Source organism: Oncorhynchus keta, chromosome 20, assembly GCF_023373465.1.
Source record: "Oncorhynchus keta strain PuntledgeMale-10-30-2019 chromosome 20, Oket_V2, whole genome shotgun sequence".
Taxonomy (NCBI): domain Eukaryota; kingdom Metazoa; phylum Chordata; class Actinopteri; order Salmoniformes; family Salmonidae; genus Oncorhynchus; species Oncorhynchus keta.
In genome coordinates this window covers 30564292-30591810 of record NC_068440.1, presented here as the reverse complement: position 1 = coordinate 30591810, position 27519 = coordinate 30564292, and the positions used below count along the sequence as shown (strand labels likewise).

The window sequence follows — 27519 nt, the reverse complement described above, 5'->3', positions numbered from 1 at the left end:
AGCTACAGACACTAAAACAAAATGGAGGAGGGGGAGATTTAGATTTTCGTCTGAGAGTTTTCGGAATATTGATGATGTCCCATGTAGCAGTTTAGCAGCCGTACATATGATGTCACTCCAAACATTGAAGTAAATGACGTCATACATACGACCACCAGGCCACCACCAATGTCAGCTTTAAAGCTAAAAAAAAAAAAAAAATCCCTTTCAGACAGTGAGTAACCCTCACATGTCCGTAAAGGTCATTCCTCTTTCATTTCTTCCACGTATCCTGCTGAAATAAGAGAGTTACTGAAATAAGAGTGTCACTGAAATAGAGCTTTACTGAAATAGAGCTTTACTGAAATAGAGCTTTACTGAAAAAGAGTGTTACTGAAATAGAGCTTTACTGAAATAGAGTGTTACTGAGAGCTTTTCTGGAAACAAAGAAAACAAACACAAGTGCATGAACATCTGAGAGATTAAAGAGATCCGTATGAATTTACCTTCTTACACTCAGCCAGACAGGCAAATTTAATTTAATATAATTACATGGTACGAACACTTATCGACAGCCAATTTATCATAATTTACAGATGAATGGAAGACTAAAGGTACAAAGGTATCCATGTTAGGGGGACATTGGATGAGGGGGAGGGGAGATTTGTTTTGAATGCAGCCTAGTGCTGTCGCTTCCACATCGGGGAGAAGTTCAGAGAGATTGTAGGTAGGTGTAGTCCCTTTAACCAAGCCCTGACTACTACCACTGTGCTGTCGCTTCCACATCTGGGAGAAGTTCAGAGAGATTGTAGGTAGGTGTAGTCCCTTTAACTAAGCCCTGACTACTACCACTGTGCTGTCGCTTCCACATCGGGGAGAAGTTCAGAGAGATTGTAGGTAGGTGTAGTCCCTTTAACCAAGCCCTGACTACTACCACTGTGCTGTCGCTTCCACATCTGGGAGAAGTTCAGAGAGATTGTAGGTAGGTGTAGTCCCTTTAACTAAGCCCTGACTACTACCACTGTGCTGTCGCTTCCACATCTGGGAGAAGTTCAGAGAGATTGTAGGTAGGTGTAGTCCCTTTAACCAAGCCCTGACTACTACCACTGTGCTGTCGTGAGAATGATTTACTGAGAGATCTACACTTAATAACTAAATAGATTCACTGTTGCAATCAAACTCACTCCAAAGAGTAGGTTTAACAGAGCAAATGGAATGTAACAATACTTTATAAGTCATATCATGAATGATACATTTAGGCCTATATATACTGTAGCATTTGCCAAGTCATCAACAGCTATTGTTTCAATTCAACCCAGAGTTCAACTAAAAATCAACAATATATAGAGGCCTAGTGTTTCAAGATTTGGTTGATTTCAAATTGAATCTACAAATTAATAATGAATATGTTGGATTCACATCTCTATCTCAGCCAAATATCTAAGTTAAATAATAGGCCTAAATCAAACTTTATTTGAAGATTATTCCAAGTTTGATTTGATGTAGTTCTGTTCTTTAACTTTTTAAACATTGCATCCAACATATTATTAATGTGTGTAACAAACTGGATATTGAATTGTGTTTGGTTGTCAACACAACCAAATATCAACATTTGAAGGAGATAGTCCCATCTGTGCCACTGCCTTAGTCTGGCTATGATTCCAGTTTGTGTTCAGGAAGCATGCAAAGGTTGCAGGTCTGTGGAGATCTTAACAATTGCTTTAATAATATTTGCAGAATCTCGAACAGCATTGATTACTTGGACCATGTATGGTATTTTCATCTTGACTGCACACAGTTCATTTGGTTGTGTTATGAAATAAAGAACAGTAATAACACATTAAGTTGTTGTATTTAACCTGTATTTAACTAGGCAAGTCAGTTAAGAACTAATTCTTATTTTCAATGATGGGTTAACTGCCTTGCTCAGGGGCAGAACAACAGATTTTTACCTTGTCAGCTCGGGGATTCGATTTTGCAACCTTTTCGGTTACTAGTCCAATGCTCTAACCACTAGGCTACCTCCCGCCCCAGCACGTAGCCTTGTGGTTTTGTATAAATACAAATGATCTGATATTGTATTCTCATTTGAACTTTGTTGTGCTTTTAAATTTGAAAGCACAGTGATAAAACATTTAGATGACAACTAAACCAAAAATCTGATATTATTTTTTTCATTGGAATTTGGTTGTGCTTTTAGATGGTTAAAAGACAAGACACATTGAGAATTCAACACATTCTGTCTGTTTCTTTGAGTGGGTGAATAAAGGTTGAAATCTCAATGATCAACGTCTCAACAATCAACGTCTCAGCCAAAAATTACCCACATTTCCACGTTGAAATTCTGTAATGTGCCTAGTGAGATGCTCCTAGTTGCCAATCTGAACCAATTAGTGATTGACTAATCACTAATCCGTTAATCTATCTGATTTTCTCTATTTGTTTTAAACCAGTCGAGTAAAACGTATTGCAGTGTATCTTGGACATTTACCACAAATCATGTACAATTTGGTTTTAAAAAATGACAGTAATATATAAACTGCATTACAGTAATGAACACTGCACAAAAGTAATCTACCAACAATTATTTGTGTTAATGAGAAGCTGAAGATGGACTCACCACCAAGAAAGATGTCAGAAGCCAGTAGGAGCTTTTTAACCCCATACTGTCTGGTCCCAGTCAAGTCTGTGGAGACAGAGAGGAGAACATACTGTTGTTTAAAATGATGTCAACTCAAAATGTGTTTTTCTAACAGAAAATTGGGTAAACATATGAACAGAACCGGGTCGTTGTTTTGAAATACGATAAGGCAGCCTTGAGTTTGGACTGCAGAACAACATTCATTATGCCTGAATGCAAATATACTGCAACAGTGGTTCCCATAAGTTTTCCTGTGCCGGGTTGCATTCATGGGGAGGGAGGGAGAGAGAAAGTGATTATACTGTCAACAGCATACTGCAGAGGTGCTTCTTTCTCAAGTTGAGTGGATGGACTGTCATGCCTGGGAGTAATATTTATTCTATTTGAATAGTTTATTTATTTTGTACCTTTATTTAACTTGGCAAGTCAGTTAAGAGCAATTTCTTATGTACAATGACAGTCTACCCCAGGCCAAACTAGGACAACTGTGCACCACCCTATGAGACTCCCAATCACAGTCAGATGTGTTGCAGCCTGGATTTGAACCAGAGACTGCAGTGAAACCTCTTGAGCTGATATGCAGTGTCTTAGACCACTGCTCCACTGCGCTAATCTAGTCCATGAAAGTTAGATTACAATTCCCCTCAGGTCTCTACTTTGGACCTGCAGATCCCCATTGTAAGCCCATTATCTGCTGTGTTACGCCAATCAGTGTGCAGCTGTTAGATTTTCACACCTCACTGGGGCTCCACAGCAGGTTCTGCATCAGTGAGCATGTCATTGTGACTGACTTTGGAGGTTGGACTGGGACTGGGGGAGTGTGAGGTCAGTCGAGGTAGGATAACGGTCTCGAGAGGTATAACGTTTCTTTGATTAAGCACTTCATTATTTGAATGTGTTACTTTAAAAACTATAATCCCTTTATGAACATTATTGATGTGCCATCATAAGCAGTGGCTTGCTCTGGTGCCTGAGGAGCAGTGGCTTGCTCTGGTGCCTGAGGAGAGGAGCAGTGGCTTGCTCTGGTGCCTAAGGAGAGGAGCAGTGGTTTGCTCTGGTGCCAAAGGAGCAGTGGCTTGCTCTGGTGCCTAAGGAGCAGTGGCTTGCTCTGGTGCCTAAGGAGCAGTGGCTTGCTCTGGTGCCTAAGGAGAGGAGCAGTGGCTTGCTCTGGTGCCAAAGGAGCAGTGGCTTCCTCTGGTGCCTAAGGAGCAGTGGCTTGCTCTGGTGCCTAAGGAGAGGAGCAGTGGCTTGCTCTGGTGCCTAAGGAGCAGTGGCTTGCTCTGGTGCCTAAGGAGCAGTGGCTTGCTCTGGTGCCTAAGGAGCAGTGGCTTGCTCTGGTGCCTAAGGAGCAGTGGCTTGCTCTGGTGCCTAAGGAGCAGTGGCTTGCTCTGGTGCCTAAGGAGAGGAGCAGTGGCTTGCTCTGGTGCCTAAGGAGCAGTGGCTTGCTCTGGTGCCTAAGGAGCAGTGGCTTGCTCTGGTGCCTAAGGAGAGGAGCAGTGGCTTGCTCTGGTGCCTAAGGAGCAGTGGCTTGCTCTGGTGCCTAAGGAGCAGTGGCTTGCTCTGGTGCCTAAAGGAGTAGTGGCTTGCTCTGGTGCCTAAGGAGCAGTGGCTTGCTCTGGTGCCTAAGGAGCAGTGGCTTGCTCTGGTGCCTAAGGAGAGGAGCAGTGGCTTGCTCTGGTGCCTAAGGAGCAGTGGCTTGCTCTGGTGCCTAAGGAGCAGTGGCTTGCTCTGGTGCCTAAGGAGCAGTGGCTTGCTCTGGTGCCTAAGGAACAGTGGCTTGCTCTGGTGCCTAAGGAGCAGTGGCTTGCTCTGGTGCCTAAGGAGCAGTGGCTTGCTCTGGTGCCTAAGGAACAGTGGCTTGCTCTGGTGCCTAAGGAGCAGTGGCTTGCTCTAGTGCCTAAGGAGCAGTGGCTTGCTCTGGTGCCTGAGGAGCAGTGGCTTGCTCTGGTGCCTAAGGAGCAGTGGCTTGTTCTGGTGCCTAAGGAGCAGTGGCTTGCTCTGGTGCCTAAGGAGCAGTGGCTTGCTCTGGTGCCTAAGGAGCAGTGGCTTGCTCTGGTGCCTAAGGAGCAGTGGCTTGCTCTGGTGCCAAAGGAGCAGTGGCTTGCTCTGGTGCCTGAGGAGCAGTGGCTTGCTCTGGTGCCTAAGGAGCAGTGGCTTGCTCTGGTGCCTAAGGAGCAGTGGCTTGCTCTGGTGCCTAAGGAGCAGTGGCTTGCTCTGGTGCCTAAGGAGCAGTGGCTTGCTCTGGTGCCAAAGGAGCAGTGGCTTGCTCTGGTGCCTAAGGAGCAGTGGCTTGCTCTGGTGCCTAAGGAGAGGAGCAGTGGCTTGCTCTGGTGCCTAAGGAGCAGTGGCTTGCTCTGGTGCCAAAGGAGCAGTGGCTTGCTCTGGTGCCTGAGGAGCAGTGGCTTGCTCTGGTGCCTAAGGAGCAGTGGCTTGCTCTGGTGCCTAAGGAGCAGTGGCTTGCTCTGGTGGCTAAGGAGCAGTGTCTTGCTCTGGTGCCTGAGGAGCAGTGGCTTGCTCTGGTGCCAAAGGAGCAGTGGCTTGCTCTGGTGCCTAATGAGCAGTGGCTTGCTCTGGTGCCTAAGGAGCAGTGGCTTGCTCTGGTGCCTAAGGAGCAGTGGCTTGCTCTGGTGCCTAAGGAGCAGTGGCTTGCTCTGGTGCCTAAGGAGCAGTGGCTTGTTCTGGTGCCTAAGGAGCAGTGGCTTGCTCTGGTGCCTAAGGAGCAGTGGCTTGCTCTGGTGCCCAAGGAGCAGTAGGATGGGAAACAGTAAAACTGACCACAGATCAGTGGCTAGGTGGAACTTCATTGAACTCCAGCTGTGCACAGCCAGTAAAACCCCCTGTTCATCTATGCATGCCAGCTCCAGCTCCTAACCCTTCCAGATGGCTGAGGGCTGTGCCACACAGAGAAGAAGACTCTTACCCATTGCTGGCATGGCTTACTCACCCGCCTGTGAAATGGTGCTCAGAGAGAAATGGGGAACGGCGGATATTGTAGAAAAATACCAATGTGTATTTGTGTGGTATCCAGCCATGGGAAGGAAAGAAGGAGAGAAGGCTGAGGATTGGAGATTGTAATGTAAGTGCCAGTTTTATCTTTTTACCTTGATCTTGTCTTACTACTGTGAGGCAGTGTCCCTCAGGCTATCGTGTCGGGTCTTTTTTCCAAAAACACAGTGTTAATGACACACTGTTATGAGTTATAAATACAATACAATAACACCTCTGATTCTGCTTATAATCCTTACAGTTATAATCAAAGTCAAAACACCAACAGTGGGAACAGAGTGATACTCATGAGGTACACTCCTTGACCAAAAGTATGTGGACACATGCTCGTCGAACATCTCATTCCAAATTCGTGGGCATTAATATGAAGTTCGTCCCCCCTTTGCTGCGATACCAGATTCCACTCTTCTAGGAAGGCATTCCACTAGATGTTGGAATATTGCTGCGAGGACTTTCTTCCATTCAGCCACCAGAGCATTAGTGAGGTCTGGCACTGATGTTGGACGATTAGGCCTGGCTTCCAAACCGATCTCGACAAGCAATTTCTGTATGGACTTCGCTTTGTGCACAGGGGAATTTCCATGCTGAAACAGGTAAGGGCCTTCCCCAAACTGCTGCCACAAAGTTGGAAGCACAGAATCGTCTAGAATGTCATTGTATGATGTAGCGTTAAGATGAAATGAAAATGAAAAACAGGCCCAGACCATTATTCTTCCTCCACCAAACTTTACTGTTGGCACTATGCATTCGGGCAGGTAGCATTCTGCTGGCACCCGCTAAACCCAGATTTATCTGTCAGACTGTCAGATGGTGAAGTGTGATTCATCACTCCAGAGAACAAATGCATTTCCATTGCTCCAGAATCCAATGGCAGCCCTAACAACCCAAAGCACACAACCAAGACAACGCAAGAGTGGCTTTGGGACAAGTCTATGAATGTCCTTGAGTGGCCCAGCCAGAGCCCGGACTTGAACCCGGTCAAACATCTCTGTAGAGACCTGCTGTGCAGCGCCGCTCGCCATCCAACCTGACAGAGCTTGACAGGATCTGCAGAGAAGAATGGGAGAAACTCCCATTCTGCATCAACAGTTTTTCTCTTGTTGTGTCAGTCACTGACAGTCACTCAATTAGCCCCTGTCAGCTGACATGTTTTAATCTAGAGGCCAGCTATCTAAACCTGTAGTAATGAAGGTGGAATTAGAGCCCGGTGGGCCCCTCTTGGATTTGTTAGTCAATCTCACTCAGATATCATATTAAAAACTGCAAGAGCCTATCCCTGCTATAAGACGTGTGACACAATAGGGAGAGAACGCCTCTCTATCACAGAAGTTGAGTTTCAGCAAGATGAATGACAGCCCATTCAACATCAATACTGATGGCTGTTTACTAAAATGCGACATAAGTGAATTACGAGCTATTATAGTCAACACTGAGGGAGTGTTTAAGCTGCTCAAAAGGAGAAACAATATAGGCTTTATGGATATCTGTGTTTGACTTGTGACACTTTTCTGTCTCTCTCTCTTTCTCACTCTCTTTTGCTTTCTCTCTCATCAGAATAGTTTTTTCCCAAGCCGAGTTTATACAGTACTATCCACTCTGTCTTAATAAAAAAAAGAATGTGCTTTCCGTTCTGCATGAGCCATAACATCTTAGCAACGCATTAGCTAGTTAACCCCAGCCTTGTAGGCTAAACCCCAGACTATAATTGACGCCCTAGGCATGTTTCTCTTCCAACTGGGGGAGTCGCAGCGCGACAGTATATCTGCTTAACCCATTAGCTCAGTCGCTCAACAACTCCTACACAGAGACGTGTGGAGACCGTAACATCAACGGGCCATTATCTGAACCTATGACATGTGGTATGTGGAGTTACAGTACTCTATATGGAGCCACTACGGAGACGGGGCTCTGTGTGTGTAATTCCCATGCAGTGGACAGAGAAAGGCACTCACTAGCTGGAGAGTGCATCTATAATGAGGTGGCACTTTAGAGCAGCAGTAGCAGTGCTTTCCATCGCTGGGGACAGGATGGTGATGTGGATCAAGTGGGGATATAAGGGTTATATTTAGAGGGTGGGGACCTCTCCAATATAACTTTACACAGATTAGCAGAGCCACTTAGGCTACTGGTTGCAGAAAGGTGAGGACTAGATGAGGAGAGAAGAGCACGGCAGTGTAAGAGACCGACGGCAAAGAGAATAAGTTGCCGAAGTTTGATACATCATGAAGAAATGTCAAAACATTTATTTGGTTTGGGAAAAATGAAGCCACGATCCAGAGCAAAGTTTTCCAATAAATGTGTAAAAAATTAAGCGATTTTTAAAACTTATATTGCAAATCAATTTATTGTATTTTAAGTGGTTCATAGCTCTTTGCTCTTTGGTCCTACCTCGAAAAATCATTTTAGAATTCAAAGCAGACCCAACATTAATTCATACCGAAGGTCAAGCCGCGAACTCAATGAAAGAATAATAACTCCAGCCCTAAAAGGGCTTTCATTATGGAAGTGAAAAGAGATATCTCAGAGTGACGGAATGCTTGGACACCATGCATGGCCTTTCCATGCTGGGTCTCTCTCTCCTGGCCTCCTGCTCTATCCCTCCCTCCCCCCTCTCTCTACCGCTCTCTGTTCCGTTATCAGTCTGTCTGTCACCTCTCAGTGCAGGGTGATGATGTCACCTCTCCGTCTGGGTCTGGATGGTTCCAGGGTGATTATTCCCAGCCTGTATGATCTAGTGACAGATCCATGGTAACACATATGTGGCCTGGAAGCCTGGCTGATGGAGGTCCACTTTGGCCCTGACATGACATTGTATCAGACATCATTATTCAGTCTGGTTTGGCAACACGATCCACCGGAATGTTCTGGAGTTCAATCTCGAGCCAGACCTGACTGTATGGAAGTATGCAGAGCCATATATTTAAAATATTATTCAAATGCTATTATAGTTATTTATTATATTGATCTTAAATATATGGTTCTGAAAGTGTGTACGCAGCAGTACTCGTAGGGAGGCGTGTATGGGGCAGATAAAAACACATGTTCTGCATGAGTAACGTGTATGTTTACATAGAACGTGGTTGCCATTGGAGTGTATAAATTATGTTTGGTGATAGCGATGTCATGTTCATTCATGGGAGAGAGTATAGGAGTGTTGCATATGTATTGCAGGTTACATGTTTATTGTGTGTAAATAAGACGTCTTGAATGGCGGAGGTTACACATTCTCTATAATCCACACAGTACCTGAGAGACCCGTTCATTCCCCACTTAGCTCAGCTCACATGTGTTAGTTGTTTAGGTCAAGTCAGGGGTAATACACCCTTAGTGGAGTTGCCAACAACCGGATGTTTCCAGTTTTCCGGGATACAGCTAATTCAACGTAGTAATTCAACGTAGCTTCATTTTCCGCTGAAAACTGGATGTGGGAACTCCACTCAGGCGCTTTCTTTTATACCTGCAACGTTAGGTTGGGGGGTAGTCTGGCACAGGAGGAAGGTTAAAGAGGTTAATTACCCCAGTGAAACCTTTATCACTGTCTGGACGACAGTCACTCTCACTCACTGCTCCCATCGATCTTTGGCCTTATTATTCCCAGGTGTGGGATCCCACTGAAGGTAAGGGAGTCTCTTGTCCCCTCCCCTCCACTCCCATCCTGTCCCTAATTACTGAGTGACTCCTCCTCCGATCCCCTGAATCATTATATCCTCTATTCTCCCCCTCTCCTCTCCTCTTCCTCACTTCTCCCCATCTCCTCCTCTCCTCTCCTCCTCACTTTTCCCCCTCTCCTCTCCTCCTCACTTCTCCCCCTATCCTCTCCTCCTCTCCTCCTCTCCTCCTCACTTCTCTCCCTCTCCTCTCCTCCTCACTTCTCCCCCTATCCTCTCCTCCTCACTTCTCACCCTCTCCTCTCTTTCTCTCCTGATCCCCTGATTTTACGGACCTCTACAGTAACCTTTCCTCTCCTTCGCATACCCCTCTCCACTTTTCTTTCCTCTCCTCTTCTATTTCTTCTCCTCTCATGTCCTCTTTTCCTCTCCTCCTCTCCTCCGCTCCACCTGATCTCCTGATTCCTGAACCTCTATATCCAGTCCTTCTCCAAACAGAGTTCCTCTATTGTGACACATCCCATTTCAAGTTTCTCCACCTCTCCGCCTCATTTCCGCATGTGATCCAGCTGGTGCTATTCCCCCAGAAACAGACAAGATATCTATTTAATGACACAGCCCCCAGAGACTGACCTGATAGTATATAAAAAGATGGAATAATAGCTAAATGAATCGAAGGAAAACAGCAACTGTCAGCAAATAACCACAGAATGGCTTTTTTTTTATATACACTACCGTCCAAAGGTTTGGGGTCACTTAGAAATGTCCTTGTTCTTGAAAGAAAAGCACATACTAGTTGAGTATCTGGAGTATCAGCATTTGTGGGTTCGATTACAGGCTCAAAATGGCCAGAAACAAAGAACTTTCTTCTGAAACTCGTCAGTCTATTCTTGTTCTGAGAAATGAAGGCTATTCCATGTGAGAAATTGCCAAGAAACTGAAGATCTCGTACAACGCTGTGTACTACTCCCTTCACAGAACAGCGCAAACTGGCCCTAACCAGAATAGAAAGAGGAGTGGGAGGCCCCGGTGCACAACTGAGCAAGAGGACAAGTACATGGGAGGACAAGTACAACAGGACAAGTACATGGGTCTCCCGACCCATTTATACCTACATGACACCGTTTCCAGCTACAATAGTAATTTACAACATTAAACAATGTCTACACTGTATTTCTGATCAATTTGATGTTATTTTAATGGACAAAAACAAAGACATTTCCCAGTGACCCCATACTTTTGAATGGTAGTGTAGCTGTGGCTTTATGGGCCTGAAGCCTGTTGGGTGTGATTAACATGGAGGCCTACCAAATGCGTACGGTGTTCTGCCATTTTCCCTGGATGAGAGATCTTTAATCTAAGTCTCTGTCTGTGAGCCGGATAGAGTTTTTTTTACTGAGGTTGTACATTGAAACTCAGCCTGCCTATGCTGTTTCTCTTGCTCATTTACTGGTGTATCATTCAGAATGATACATTGGATTTGTAAATGTTGGGCCTCGTGCAGATATTAAAGCTAGAATCCTTTGTTGCTACATCCATTTTGGGACTTCTAAATGAATGATATATACCAATTGATTCTTGAATAATAAACCTTATAAATGCCTCATGAGCTTAGATCAACAGTCATGCCCCATCAGAACCCAAAATATAAGCTTGTTTGTAAACATTGTTTAAGTAAACAAATACTGTATAGCCTCAAAACATGGTTAAAACTATACATGATGTTATATCATGGACGCTCAGTCCTTGTGTTCATATTTGTAAATATGAATTTGAGAGTGGTTACATTTCTCCAACCATATCCCTTAGCTTTTCAGCTAAACGGGCGGCAAGTAGCTTTGTTACTGTTTCAGTTAAACATTCTAGCTAATACACAGCCATAATCTCCTGCCTGTGTTGGATGTAGACATTTTTATTGTTTAACTGTTTAACTTTTGAGCTGCGGGCTTACACCTGAGTAGATAAATAGAAAAAGTTATTTCAACAATGTTGTTATTGTGAAGACCAGCTTGGATAAAAGAGCTCAGTAATCCCTTATCCTATTAGCAATGGATAAACACATGTATCCAGGCATCCAAAAATCCCTTTATAGTGCCCTACTTTTTACTCTATTCAAAACTTGTACCCTATATAGGGCAGGGTTCCTCAACTGGTGGCCCGCCAGTAAACTGTAAAAACACAGGGAAATCAGCGATTGTGATTTTACTTTAAGAAATCTGTTTCCCCCCTAGTATTCCCATGCATAACAGAGAGACACGTGATCGTATACATATGTAAGCACGGTTTGAAATGATTGTTTTATTCAAATATCATATCTGTTTGGGCTTCTTGCGGTCAATTTGCAGTTTACAAATTATATGTAATTGTGTTCTGGCCCACCGACCATCCACTCAATAAAAGTTCAAAAACAGTCTGCAGATGAATCTAGTTGATCATTTACATATGGGCAACCATTTAGCAGACACTAGGGTTAAGTGCCTTGCTCAAGGACACAGTGGAAAGTTTTTCACGTGGTCAGTACAGGGATTCAAACCCACAACCTTTCGGTTACTGACCCAACACTCTTAACCACTAGGCTACCTACCACCTAGTGCTCCCTGAAATAGGGAATAGGGTGCCATTTGAGATGCATGCCAGCTCTATCCTCTCCTATTCTGCTCTTGAGAAGGAGCACCCTTCACTGTGAGAGCAGCTTTTATTCTCTACACAATGGAATGGAATACAGGGAGGAAGAGGCAGGCAGCGTCAAGTGCTCTGGTGGTGAGCCTCTACAATGTAAGCCTTTACTATCTGGTGAGCCTCTACAATGTAAGTCTTTACTATCTGGTGAGCCTCTACAATGTAAGCCTTTACTATCTGGTGAGCCTCTACAATGTAAGCCTTTACTATCTGGTGAGCCTCTACAATGTAAGCCTTTACTATCTGGTGAGCCTCTACAATGTAAGCCTTTACTATCTGGTGAGCCTCTACAATGTAAGCCTTTACTACCTGGTGAGCCTCTTCAAAACAAGCCTTTACTATCTGGTGAGCCTCTACAAAACAAGCCTTCACTATCTGGTGAGCCTCTTCAAAACAAGCCTTTACTATCTGGTGAGCCTCTTCAATACAAGCCTTCACTATCTGGTGAGCCTCTTCAAAACAAGCCTTCACTATCTGGTGAGCCTCTACAATGTAAGCCTTTACTATCTGGTGAGCCTCTTCAAAACAAGCCTTCACTATCTGGTGAGCCTCTACAATGTAAGCCTTTACTATCTGGTGAGCCTCTTCAAAACAAGCCTTCACTATCTGGTGAGCCTCTTCAAAACAAGCCTTCACTATCTGGTGAGCCTCTTCAATACAAGCCTTCACTATCTGGTGAGCCTCTTCAAAACAAGCCTTCACTATCTGGTGAGCCTCTTCAAAATAAGCCTTCACTATCTGGTGAGCCTCTTCAAAACAAGCCTTCACTATCTGGTGAGCCTCTTCAAAACAAGCCTTCACTATCCGGTGAGCCTCTTCAAAACAAGCCTTCACTCTCTGGTGAGCCTCTTCAAAACAAGCCTTCACTATCTGGTGAGCCTCTTCAAAACAAGCCTTCACTATCTGGTGAGCCTCTTCAAAACAAGCCTTTACTATCTGGTGAGCCTCTTCAAAACAAGTCTTCACTATCTGGTGAGCCTCTACAATGTAAGCCTTTACTATCTGGTGAGCCTCTTCAAAACAAGCCTTCACTATCTGGTGAGCCTCTTCAAAACAAGACTTCACTATCTGATGAGCCTCTTCAAAAGAAGACTTCACTATCTGGTGAGCCTCTTCAATACAAGCCTTCACTATCTGGTGAGCCTCTTCAATACTAAGCCTTCACTATCTGGTGAGCCTCTTCAATACTAAGCCATCACTATCTGGTGAGCCTCTTCAAAACAATCCTTCACTATCTGGTGAGCCTCTTCAATACTAAGCCTTCACTATCTGGTGAGCCTCTTACAGGACATCAGAGCTAGGGAAGGGGAGTGAACAAGTGAATATGGATACAATTCAAAAAAGGTTTGAGTGATGCTTTAACAGGAAAAGGCCATGTTGGACCGTGTTTTGGATCTGAGGCCCATCTTAGGCAGCATTAGGTGGAACAATTTATAACGGAGGTTTAATGTTTGTGGGGGCGCCTGCTGAGAATCGTCCAGTATTTCCTCCCTCAACACTTTGAATGTGACAACATGGAATTCTGTCGGGTGTCGTAAACTCCCAGTCCACCCTGTCATAACTCACACATATAAGCTTCCTTACGCGCCTGTCTGTGTGCTCTGCGGATAGAACCTTTAAGCACTCCGTTTTAGAGTGAGGCAATATCTTAAAATTAGCCAGCTTATTCCCTCTTTCCATCTCCTCTCAAAAAATATTTGGACATTAACAGCTGTCCTGAAATACACTGAGGTTTTTTATTTACAGTATCAGTCAAATGTTTGGACACACCTTCATTCCAGGGTTTTTCTTTATTTTGACTATTTTCTGTTGAATAATAGTGAAGACATCAAAACTATGAAATAACACATATGGAATCATGTAGTAACCAAAAAAGTGTTAAACAAATCAAAATATATTTTATATTGGAGCTCCTTCAGAGTAGCCACCCTTTGCCTTGATGACAGCTTTTCACACACTTGGCATTCTCTCAACCAGCTTCATGAGGTAGTCACCTGTAATGCATTTCAATTAACAGGTGTGTCTTGTTAAAAGTTCATTTGTGGAATTTCTTTCCTTCTTAATGTGTTTGAGCCTATCAGTTGTGTTGTGACAAGGTACAGGTATACCACCTGTTAGCCCTATTTGGTAAAAGACCAAGTCCATATTATGGCAAGAACAGCTCAAATAAGCAAAGAGAAACAACAGTCCATCATTACTTTAAGACATGAAGGTCAGTCAATTCGGAAAATATCAAGAACTTTGAAAGTTTCTTCAAGTGCAGTCGCAAAAACCATCAAGAGCTATGATGAAACTGGCTCTCATGGGGACCGCCACAGGAGAGTAAGACCCAGAGTTACCTCTGCTGCAGAGGAAACATTCATTAGAGTTACCAGCCTCAGAAATTACAGTCCAAATAGCACGTCCTGACCATAGAAAGCCTGTATTTTCTATGGTAGAGTAGGTCAGGGCGTCACTAGGGGTATTTAGTCTATTTTATTATTTCTATGTGGGCTTCTAGGTTTATTTTTCTATGTTGGTGTTTGTGTATGATTCCCAATTAGAGGCAGCTGGTAATCGTTGTCTCTAATTGGGGATCATACTTAAGTTGCATTTTTTCCACCTATGGGTTATGGGATATTGTTTATGTTTAGTTGCCTGTTCGCACTACATTGCATTCACGGTTTGTGTATTCTTTATTTTGTTTTGTATTAGCTTAAGTTTCACTTTCATTAAAATATGTGGAACTCGAAGTACGCTGCACCTTGGTCCGACCATTATTATTACAAACATCGTGACATCCAAATAAATGTTCAAGTAATAGACACATCTCAACATCAACTGTTCAGAGGAGACCTTGTGAATCAGATCTTCATGGTCAAATTGCTACAAAGAAACCACTACTAAAGGACACCATTAAGAAGAAGAGACTTGCTTGGTGAAAGAAACACAAGAAATTACCATTAGACATTAGACTGGTGGAAATCTGTCCTTTGGTCTGATGAGTCCAAGTTTGAGATCTTTGGTTCCAACTGTAGGTGAACTGATGATGTCGGCATGTGTAGTTCCCACCATGGAGGAGGAGGTGTGATGGTGTGGGGGTGCTTTGCTGGTGACACTGTCTCTGATTTATTTAGAATTGAAGGCACACTTAACCAGCATGGCTACCACAACATTCTGCAGCGATACGCCATCCCACCTGGTGGGACTATCATTTGTTTTTCAACAGAACCGTGACCCAACACACCTCCAGGTTGTTTAAGGGCTATTTGACCAAGAAGGAGAGTGATGGAGTGCTGCATCAGAGGACCTGGCCTCCACAATCACCCGACCTCAACCCAATTTGAGATTGTTTGGGATGAGTTGACCGCAGAGTGAAGGAAAAGCAGCCAACAAGTGCTCAACATATGTGGGAACTCCTTCAAGACTGTTGGAAAAGCAGGTGAAGCTGGTTGAGAAAATGCCAAGTGTGTCCAGAGCTGTCATCAAGGCAGCTTTGAAAAATCTAAAATGTAAAATAGATTTTGGTTTGTTTTAACACTTTTTTGGTTACTACATGATTCCATGTGTTATTTCAAAGTTTTGATGTCTTCACTGTTATTCTACAATGTGGAAAATAATACAAATGAAGAAAAATCCTTGAATGAGTTTGTGTGTCCAAATGTTTGACTGGTACTGTCTGTTAGCCAGTGAACGAAGTCCTATTGTTAGTAACAGTTTGAATATTTAGGGCATGATTCATTAACACACTCACTAACAGGGAAGGATAAAGTAGCAGCATCCACCAGGTTAATGATACATCTGGGATGTATCCCAAATGGCACCCTATTCCCTTCATAGTGCACTGCTTTTGACCAAAGCTAGGAATAGGGTGCCATTTGGGATACACATCTGGCTGATTGCTACTCTAACATCTCTGAAGACTGATTTACATGTGTGTCATTGTATCCTATGCTAATGTCATTGGGACCCCTGGGTTGTGGAGGAGATGTTTGAATAAAGAGGAAGATTGACAGTTAATTGGGGATGTTTTCCTCACTATCTATCTTTGTACTGGAACTAAGTCATGTGACATACTGGGAATTCATTAGACAGTGGTGCTGCTACACAGAGATTCAAACCATTCTATTGTTTAACTGTATATAATATCCTAACACCAGTATAGAGAGGAAAGGCATTATAACAAATAACTGGAACCAACATGCTAGTTCATTCACAGGTCAGACAGAACTACAGTCATATGTTTCTGTGATGTTGAAAACAACGGAAGTACATGGAGAGTTACAATATGGATAAAAACACCATGTATATTCCAGACCTGAGTTTCAAATGTTTCAACAGAATATATTCAAAAACTTTGAGCGTATGCTTGAGTCTGCCTGATGTGCCATATGGGAAGGGTTTGCAGTTTTGGGGACTTTCCTGTTTGTTTATTAAGCCAGGCAAGCTCAAACAGACACAGATAAAGTATTTGAAACCCAGTTCTAGTGTACAGTATCTCACCAGGATAACAGTCCTCACTCATGAACTCCAACTACCTGCAAGACCAGACTGTTAAACTATGGTCTCGGACCAATACACATTTTTCTATCAGGATTCAATCCAAGAGCTGTTGCAGACAGTCAGCCATCTCTAAATCATACACTCCGCTTCTTCTAAATCCACTCTGCTTCCAGCCCTGTGGGTAGTAATGCTAGCATGATCTGGACATCCTTGATTTGTTTGCTCTACTGCAAGGCAATGAAGGCATGCAGCTTTGCTGGGGTGGTGATTGCTGTCAAATATCCAGTAATTGACTCGCTATTTTCACAGTTGTCTGCTCTTTGATATCAACAAAGGGAAACAAACAGAAAATGTAATTCAATTAAAGGAACAACAGTGCTTTTCTCTCCGATGAGCAGATTCTCTCCTGACAGTTCTGACATTTTGTTTATCCCTGGACTGATGTTGTGTTGTTTAAAGCCCTTGATTTCAGGCCCTTCTCTACCATTGTTTAATAGGTATTTTGGAGGGACTAAAAAGTCCTTGATTTTAGGTCAATTATGAGGATATCTACGTTTGAATGAGAGCTGAGGGCTATTTTAAGGGGGAGAATAACAAGTCCTTTCATCTAGTCTACCTTCGCTCTGTTTATACTGAGTTTGTTGATTTCCTTGGACTTTTTCACCAACGTACATCTCATCTGTCAGTGAGTGACATTTGTTCCTCTATTCACCTAAAGCAGACAGTGGAGGACAGATCCAAAGTGACATATTGAATATTACTGCCAGAGCTTTGGGCTCTCTAGGTAGTGAAGGGGAAAACACAAGCAGAAATAATCCTGATTATTGTTCAGCTCAAAAAAATATTTTTCATGCCTATATATCACACAATATTGCAGTATTTAAAAAAAAACTTAGAACTGAATTATAAGGTGCATCAAGATAAACCCTCAGGGTCAAAAGCTGAGAATCTAAGAGAGATCATAGTTCTGTGGACTAGGTGGAAAGCCAAAAAGTTAAAATATCCTAATCCTAAATCTCAATCTAGGGAGGTTCTTTGGTGCTAGAGGTTCAAAAGATCAAAGAGAATGAGCACAGATATACTCTAGGAGAATTATAGGTGCACAAAGGGAGCTTCGAAGAGCTTTGGGAAGTGCAGCGCTTGGTGAATGGAACCAACATTAGTCCGATAAATCAGAGCTGGTAGGAGGCGATAAACTGCCAGAAATAGCTCTGCTTACATCCAAAATGGCACCCTATTGCCTTGATAGTGCACTCCTTTTTACCAAGTAATGCACTATATAGGGAATAGGGTGCCATTTGGGACACAAGCTCTGTGAGAGCAGAGAAGCAGACACAGGAAAAGCACATCCCAGACATAGAGCCCAGTGAAGTCAATGGGGACTCCAGGGGGATATCAGTCTTCCATGATACAATGCAGCCAAGGGATAAGCTACACACTGACTAACCTTAATGGGGAAGAGGAATACTGTTATGGCCTTCTTTCCCCCCATGCCTTCCATCTGAGAAAAAAAGTTGATTTAAAAATGCATTTCCTGTAACGAAGAACAATTAGTTTTTCTCTCTGAAAACAAGATTAACCCCACATAATATTGTTTGTGCACCATAAAAAAACTACAATTGTTCAAGTCTCATACCATGCAAATATATTTAACACATACATTATAAATATCACAAAGAAAAAACAGAAGACATTCAAAAATGATTTCTTATGCAAATGAGTGATCATGCCTCACAAAACCAACAGCCTCAGCAGCAATATATATACCATTATTTAACTAGGCAAGCCAGTTATGGACACATTTTTATTTCCAATGCTAGCTTGGCAACAGTGGGTAAACTGCCTTGTTCAGGGGCAGAATGAGAGATTTTTACCTTGTCAGCTTAGGGATTCGATCCTGCAGCCCTTCATTTAATAGTCCAACGCTCTAACCACTAGGCTACCTGCCGCCCTACAAGAACATGAAAACATTATGGCAGTCAGAAATTAGGTATGGGTGAAGAAGCGAAGGGTTTGCAGGGAATCCAGATGAATGTGTAGGTGATCATCTCATTGTGATCATCTCATTGTTTTGTTGGTTCCCTGACTCTTTCTATAGATGTCTCTCTTTTTCTCTTTCCATATATTTTTCAACAGTATTTTTGTACGATTGTTCCAGCTTTGATTATTTTCAGGGACAGCCAGAGAAGGGAGCCTTAACTCAGTGTGCTAAATGTATTCCTAATGTAACAGTATAACTTTAGACCGTCCCCTCGCCCGAACCAGGGACCCTCTGCACACATCAACAACAGTCACGCACGAAGCATCGTTACCCATCGCTCTACAAAAGCCACTGCTCTTGCTGAGCAAGGGGAACTACTTCAAGGTCTCAGAGCAAGTGACGTCACCGATTGAAACGCTATTTAGCGCGCACCACCGCTAACTAAGCTAGCCATTTCATATCCGTTACACTAACACCCAGTTTCCTTCAGAAATGACAGCGACATGAAAGGTGTATAGGATGCTACTATTGCAGGCAGCTACAGTTCAGCTGTGATTCTGATGTCGACCATCTCCTTTTCTTTTTACTACCATTTTTTGATTTAGCAAAATAATTTAAAGATGTAAAGCTAAAATAAACAATTTATATTAACTTTTTTTGTGTGTAATGTTTTATGGCAAAAATCATAGCTTTGTTAGCAGATTTTAAAGTATTAGAATAAATTGCACAAAAAAATGAGAATATCACTGAAAATGTGATATTCTAAATAACTTGGTTAGTGGAGGCTTTACGTGGCTCATCGTACTCTAGCGACTCCTTGTGGCGGGCCAGTTGCTTGTGAGCTGACCCTGGTTTCCAGTTGAACAGTGTTTCCTCCAACGCTTCCGGATTAAGCTGGCGGGTGTTAAAGAGTGTGGTTAGGCAGGTCATGTTTCAGAGGACACATGACTCCATCTCTCCCGAGCTTGTTGGGAAGTTGCAGCGATCAGACTGAAAATTGGGGAGAAAAATGGGCCCAAACTGTTAACCCTTGTTTGGGTCTGTGGGACCCATTTTCAATGTTTACTGAAGGAAAATAATGATGTGAAGAACATGTAAAAGAACACATTTTCATTTCATTCACACTGGACCCGAGGGTAATAAACGTGTGTGTGTGTGTGTGTGTGTGTGTGTGTAGGTGAAAACAAGTAAAAATGAAACAAAAAGGTCTGCTGTGTTCCTTAATCTCCATCTTCCTCCTCCCTAGGCCTGCTGTTTCAACATAGCACTAATAACCTGTCTGTCTCCCTGGCTTTCTGCCTGTCTCCCTGGCTTTCTGTCTGTCTCCCTGGCTTTCTGTCTGTCTCCCTGGCTTTATGTCTGTCTCCCGCTTTTCTTGGTCTCTTTACCCTTTGTAGTGTGTGAAACTATACAATGTTTTACGGGAACCTGCACAATGTTATTACAATACATTATTTGATAGATTCGATACATTGTAAAAAATGCAGTATTTTCCCATACTCTACCCCAGCCAGGTGCAAATTGGGGGAGGGACAACAAATAAAAAAAGCTTTGCAGGTGTGGCTCCTTACCATAATCAATCAGTATGGCAAAATGATCTCTGGTCATAGGGACTTAGAAATAATTTTTCCAGAGAGAGAGCTAGTGTGGAAGGAACATCTTCCACTGTGGAAGATGAAGAATTTTTCGAATATGAGGATCATGTCTCTGTCAATTCAGAGTCTGACAGTGAGTTGGAAGAAGAGGATGAGTTTGACCCTCAGCCAGCCCCAGGACCAGCCCGTCAGCAGCCAGCAGCCAGTCCCAGGACCAGCCTGTCAGCAGCCAGCAGCCAGTCCCGGGACCAGCCCGTCAGCAGCCAGCAGCCAGTCCCAGGACCAGCCTGTCAGCAGCCAGTCCCAGGACCAGCCTGTCAGCAACCATCCCCAGGACCAGCCTGTCAGCAACCAGCCCCAGGACCAGCCCGTCAGCAGCCAGTTCCAGGACCAGCCTGTCAGCAGCCAGTCCCAGGACCAGCCTGTCAGCAACCAGCCCCAGGACCAGCCTGTCAGCAACCAGCCCCAGGACCAGCCCGTCAACAACCAGCCCCAGGACCAGCCTGTCAGCAACCAGCCCCGTGACCAGCTCGTCAACAACCAGCCCCAGGACCAGCCCGTCAGCAGCCAGTCCCAGGACCAGCCTTTCAGCAACCAGCTCATCAGCAGCCTGCAGGAGGAGAAATATGGATGTCAAAACATTTGAAAATTGAATGGTCTTCTTGCCCAAGGCATGAGCCACCCTGCATGGCTGCCAATGTGATAAGGATGCAACCAGGGCCGACGAGGATGGTGGTTACTCATGTACAGGACATAATGTCTTCTTTTGCCCTGTTCATCACAAACACCATCCAGAAAATCATTCTGAACTGCATTAATTTGGAAGGAAGACGTGTTTTTGGAGAGAGATGGAAGGAGATGGACCAAACTCATTTATATGCATACTTTGGGGTTCTTATCCTTGCTGTTGTTTTCAGATCCAATGGGAATTCCACCGAATACCTGTGGGATGCAGAAACTGGCAGATAACTTTTCCGTGCAACAATGTCTTCCACATTATTTCCAGGATTATCCGCTTCGATAACCGAGACACCAGACCAGCTCGGCGGCAGAGAGACAAGCTACTGTAGCTGCAATCAGGTCTGTGTGGGACAAGTGGGTGGACAGCCTACGCATATTTTACAACCCTGGGCCCAACGTTACTTGCAAGTGTATATGGGCAAGCCAGATGGAGGAGCCCCTGAGAAGAACCAAGGTACGACACGTTTGTCACCTGAACCCAGATTGGACCAGAGGGAAACTCCAGAGGAGACGGCTCTTTCTCGTGGAGCTAGGCAAGGCCTCAAATCCAGAGGAGGCAACGTATCCCAAGGACCCCAGCTTCTGCAGCCATCGTGAGGAGGATGCTGGTGCCCCATCCGCCCGACACCAGAACCAGCAACTCCAATACCGGAAGTAAGTGTGAGTGATTTTGTTGCGTGTGTGTCTGACTCTCCTAACTTGGCCTGCTGTAATTATATATGTGAATAAGATGTTAGTACATTTCCTGAACTAAGTGTTTCATCATTCTAGATTGCAGCCGGTAGCAACAAGAAGAAGCCCTGCGATGTGTGTGGACCCAAGAAGGACAGGAAGACACAGTACACATGCATCAAGTGTAAGAAATACATTTGCAACACACACACAGTAAAACTCTGTCCCTCATGTGGTGTGTAGACCGGCCTTAATTTGTGGTCAATGGGGCTCATTTATCATTTCCATAAAATACTGTATGTAAAATGTCTCTTTCCAATTTGTTCAGTTCAAAGCAATAAACATCAATAGTGAAGAAAACCTTTTCATTTATATTTATTCAAGATAAACATGATTTATTCCACCCATGCCCGAGATGGCATAGCAGTTCAGACGTCTTTTGTCCTCGTCTTGTCGTGTCCTGTATATATATATATTTACAACTTTTTTTCACATACATTTTATTTTTATTTTCCATCAACTCATCTTCAAAACACTCTCCTGCAACCCGCCTCACCAATTTATATTTATAAATAAGTATTATTTACCTCAAATCTGCAATCCTCCAAGAAGCTAGCCAGAAGCTAGCCAGAAACTCCAAGAAGCTAGCCAGAAACTAACCAGAAGCTAGCCAGGAGCTAGTTAGAAGCTAATCAGAAGCTAGTTCAGAAGATAGTTAGCTTCTTTACTGGCAAATCGTTAGTATTCAGCTAACCACGGTTTGTGGTCATCGGCTATCCTTTAGCTCGAAAATCTATCGCCAGTTTTGTACGGCGCAGCGCGGCTCGGAACGGAACATACCGGACCAATTTTTCTCTCCATGTCCTTGGATTTCAACTGCTCTCTGGACATTCATTCCCGGATCTCACAGCTAGCTAGCTGCTATCCGTGTGTCTATCTGCTCTCGTCGATTCCGGAGCAAACATCAATTACTCCGGAGCTAGCCAGCTCCGTCAATCACTCCTGAGCTCCGTCAATCACTCCTGGGCTGCAGTCACCTATCCGGACCCGTTTTACTGCCTACGCGGAGCCCCACCGGGCCTTCACAACTGGACTGCCGACGTTATCTCCGTCGCGACGTTACCTGAACGCCCATCTGCGGCCTGCTAACCGTTAGCTGTCTTACCGGCTGCTCTCAGAATAGACAATCGTACAATTTATTTATTTTTATTATTATTATGTTTCTTCTTGGGCCTCTATAACTATATATATTGTTTTTATTTCATTTTTGTTGTTGTGTGATTTGGACTAATCCCCTCTACATTTACATTACATTTAAGTCATTTAGCAGACGCTCTTATCCAGAGCGACTTAACCCCACTAATCTACTGACGGAACGCAAGAGGTGGCTAACAACAGACCTCCATCCTATGCTAGCTTGCTACCGATGTCCTGGCTAGCTGTCTAAATCGCCGTGACCCCCAAACCAACCACTCCATTCACTGAACTATTTTGACCACTCGACTAAGGATGCCTCTCCTTAATGTCAATGTCTTGTCCATTGCTGTTCTGGTTAGTGTTTATTGGCTTATTTCACTGTAGAGCCTCTAGTCCTGCTCACTATACCTTATCCAATTTATTAGTTCCACCACCCACACATGCAATGACATCTCCTGGTTTCAATGATGTTTCTAGAGACAATATCTCTCTCTTCATCACTCAATACCTAGGTTTAACTCCACTGTATTCACATTCTACCATACCTTTGTCTGTACATTATACCTTGATGCTATTTTATCGCCCCCAGAAACCTCCTTTTACTCTCTGTTCCAGACGTTCTAGACGACCAATTCTTATTGCTTTTAGCCGTACCCTTATTCTTCTCCTCCTATGTTCCTCTGGCGATGTAGAGGTGAATCCAGGGCCTGCAGTGCCTAGCTCCACTCCTATTCCCAAGGCGCTCTCTTTTGATGACTTCTGTAACCGTAATAGCCTTGGTTTCATGCATGTTAACATTAGAAGCCTCCTCCCTAAGTTTGTTCTATTCACTGCTTTAGCACACTCTGCCAACCCGGATGTGCTAGCTGTGTCTGAATCCTGGCTTAGGAAGACCACCAAAAATTCTGAAATTTTAATTCCAAACTACAACATTTTCAGACAAGATAGAACTGCCAAAGGAGAGGTGTTGCAATCTACTGCAAAGATAGCCTGCAGAGTTCTGTCCTACTATCCAGGTCTGTACCCAAACAATTTGAACTTCTACTTTTAAAAATCCACCTCTCTAAAAACAAGTCTCTCACCGTTGCCGCCTGCTATAGTCCACCCTCTGCCCCCAGCTGTGCTCTGGACACCATATGTGAACTGATTACCCCCCATCTATCTTCAGAGCTCGTGCTGCTAGGCGACCTAAACTGGAACATGCTTAACACCCCAGCCATCCTACAATCTAAACTTGATGCCCTCAATCTCACTCAAATTATCAATGAACCTACCAGGTACCCCCCCAAAGCCTTAAACACGGGCACCCTCATAGATATCATCCTAACCAACTTCCCCTCTAAATACACTTCTGCTGTCTTCAACCAAGATCTCAGCGATCTCAGCGATCACAGCCTCAAAGAGCTGAAAAATCTGGACCCCTACAAATCAGCCGGGCTAGACAATCTGGACCCTTTCTTTCTAAAATTATCTGCCGAAATTGTTGCCACCCCTATTACTAGCCTGTTCAACCTCTCTTTCGTGTCGTCTGAGATTCCCAAAGATTGGAAAGCAGCTGCGGTCATCCCCCTCTTCAAAGGGGGGAACACTCTTGACCCAAACTGCTACAGACCTATATCTATCCTACCATGCCTTTCTAAGGTCTTCGAAAGCCAAGTCAACAAACAGATTACCGACCATTTCGAATCTCACCATACCTTCTCTGCTATGCAATCTGGTTTCAGCTCAAGGTCCTAAACGATATCTTAACCACCATCGATAAGAAACATTACTGTGCAGCCGTATTCATTGATCTGGCCAAGGCTTTCGACTCTGTCAACCACCACATCCTCATCGGCAGACTCGACAGCCTTGGTTTCTCAAATGATTGCCTCGCCTGGTTCACCAACTACTTCTCTGATAGAGTTCAGTGTGTCAAATCGGAGGGTCTGCTGTCCGGACCTCTGGCAGTCTCTATGGGGGTGCCACAGGGTTCAATTCTTGGACCGACTCTCTTCTCTGTATACATCAATGAGGTCGCTCTTGCTTCTGGTGAGTCCCTGATCCACCTCTACGCAGACGACACCATTCTGTATACTTCCGGCCCTTCTTTGGACACTGTGTTAACAACCCTCCAGGCAAGCTTCACTGCCATACAACTCTCCTTCCGTGGCCTCCAATTGCTCTTAAATACAAGTAAAACTAAATGCATGCTCTTCAACCGATCGCTACCTGCACCTACCCGCCTGTCCAACATCACTACTCTGGACGGCTCTGACTTAGAATACGTGGACAACTACAAATACTTAGGTGTCTGGTTAGACTGTAAACTCTCCTTCCAGACCCATATCAAACATCTCCAATCCAAAGTTAAATCTAGAATTGGCTTCCTAATTCGCAACAAAGCATCCTTCACTCATGCTGCCAAACATACCCTTGTAAAACTGACCATCCTACCAATCCTCGACTTTGGCGATGTCATTTACAAAATGGCCTCCAATACCCTACTCAACAAATTGGATGCAGTCTATCACAGTGCAATCCGTTTTGTCACCAAAGCCCCATATACTACTCACCATTGCGACCTGTACGCTCTCGTTGGCTGGCCCTCGCTTCATACTCGTCGCCAAACCCACTGGCTCCATGTCATCTACAAGACCCTGCTAGGTAAAGTCCCCCCTTATCTCAGCTCGCTGGTCACCATAGCATCTCCCACCTGTAGCACACGCTCCAGCAGGTATATCTCTCTAGTCACCCCCAAAACCAATTATTTCTTTGGCCGCCTCTCCTTCCAGTTCTCTGCTGCCAATGACTGGAACGAACTACAAAAATCTCTGAAACTGGAAACACTTATCTCCCTCACTAGCTTTAAGCACCAACTGTCAGAGCATCTTACAGATTACTGCACCTGTAGATAGCCCACCTATAATTTAGCCCAAACAACTACCTCTTTCCCAACTGTATTTAATTAATTTATTTATTTTGCTCCTTTGCACCCCGTTATTTTTATTTCTACTTTGCACATTCTTCCATTGCAAAACTACCATTCCAGTGTTTTACTTGCTATATTGTATTTACTTTGCCACCATGGCCTTTTTTGCCTTTACCTCCCTTCTCACCTAATTTGCTCACATTGTATATTGACTTGTTTATACTGTATTATTGACTGTATGTTTGTTTTACTACATGTGTAACTCTGTGTCGTTGTATCTGTCAAACTGCTTTGCTTTATCTTGGCCAGGTCGCAATTGTAAATGAGAACGTGTTCTCAACTTGCCTACCTGGTTAAATAAAGGTGAAATAAAAAATAAAAAAAATAAATGCCTTGATTATAATTGATTTTTGTTTACAAAAATCACATTTTATTTTTAAAAAAATGAATAGTGCTTTTATTGATGAATGTGATCTAGCAGAGGTAAATGTCAAATATTCACCATGTATGCTGCCTATATTGCTTGTAATTTATATAAGTCAACATCTAAGAATTAAGTATTTTTATGTAAATTGTTATGGCTGTATTGTTTTAGAAACCCAATAATGTTGTGGGTCCATCAGGTCCGCGAACATTGGGTGAATAACAAAAACATGAACCCCACACAAGGGTTAATGTAGCCTGCCTCTAGGGGGTTCTGGTTCTGTAGCTCTGCTTATTGTTAGGCAACACAGACAGTTCAACTAAATTGGCACCGTTGGGACAGAGTCACGATAGAAGCACTGGAACCCTCTCCCTGGCCAACTAATCCTCATCATTAATCACATCCATAAAATATATTTTTTAACCTAATTGCCACATGTTCAATCACATGTTGTGTCAACAGTCAACAGCACATTATTTAAAGGAATCCCCAGTCATCTGACCTGCATGCCGTATTAGGATTCTTGGAATGTTTTTGTTTAGCTGAGAATACAAAGGATCCAGTTTCTATAGCAGATTGGTCGGTCACACGGAATTCCCAGTCCTGGAACATGGCCTCGTTGAAATATTTACCAAATCATGAATGAACAGCACGAGCAGGACATTCTTCACATTTTTATTGTGCCTGAATGGATCTAATTCCATCATTAAGAAAAATATGGTGCCAGCCATAGAATTATAATAACTAGAACGGAAAAATGTCCCTCAGACCATGGCAATTTCACTGCATCCACATTGACTTGATTGTGAAAAACAACTCTCGTGTCTATTTTATTTCTATGGTGCTAGTGGCTGTATTCACAGCAGTGCAGTCTGTCATATCAACCCCTACTGATGAAGTAAGAGGAACTACATGGGGGAAACATCTTCTGGCACATCCCCAAGGGTTATTTACCTGAAATCTGATTAATCCTGGAATCTGAACCATGTTCTCATTCACAGTAACGCATCACAATGAGAAAGGTTGTTGTTGCCGTGGAATATTCAATCAACAGAATTGTGTTCCGTTTAAAAAAAAATCGCTTGCACATGTTTTGGCGTGATACAGAGAAGAGAGAGGGTGCTCTTGGAGGGGAATCATAATTTAAAAGCAAAAGGAAAAATTATAACCACAAATGGGTGCTAAGTGGCATTAAAAAATACAAATCCAGGCACTGGTGTGAGTTTGAAAGTTAAAAAACTTTAATGTGGGGGCTAAGTCAAGACATTGTTAAATACTGGTGTATTTTAATAATGAAATGTGATTGTAATTAAGCCATGAGCACTGGGACTTTACATGAAAGGTAATTAACATCACTTTGGTCATTTAAAATTCTCTTTCTTGAAATACTGCATGCCTAGCCCTAATTAGGGAAATAACCACCTCTGGTGTTTAACTTCTGGAACCACCCTAACTTCTATCTACTCTCACTATTCCATCTTAACCTATTTCATTATCAAACGAGTGTTAAAAGGAAACACTAATGGTCTTTAAAGGGATGTATTTTTATGATTTTCTCTGTTGTGGTTAATCTACGTGAACAGTCAGTGGGCTCACAGGTTTA

General features: G+C 43.5%; 1 protein-coding gene across 2 annotated transcripts in view; it reads right to left on the bottom strand.

The window, feature by feature from the left end:
* The window catches only part of LOC118399000 (calcitonin gene-related peptide type 1 receptor-like), a 130430-nt gene that overhangs the window by 87692 nt on the left and 15219 nt on the right, over positions 1-27519 (bottom strand). Inside the window, exons 1-2 of one of the 2 annotated variants that reach the window (XM_052472615.1) lie at positions 17843-17898; positions 2600-2665 (exon numbers count right to left, since the gene is read on the bottom strand). In XM_052472615.1, the coding sequence (XP_052328575.1) occupies positions 2600-2644 (45 nt within the window). In that variant the 5' untranslated portion in view covers positions 2645-2665; positions 17843-17898. Of the gene's footprint in view, positions 1-2599; positions 2666-17842; positions 17899-27519 lie in introns of those variants that run through there. The other variant, XM_052472613.1, reaches the window with a different exon arrangement.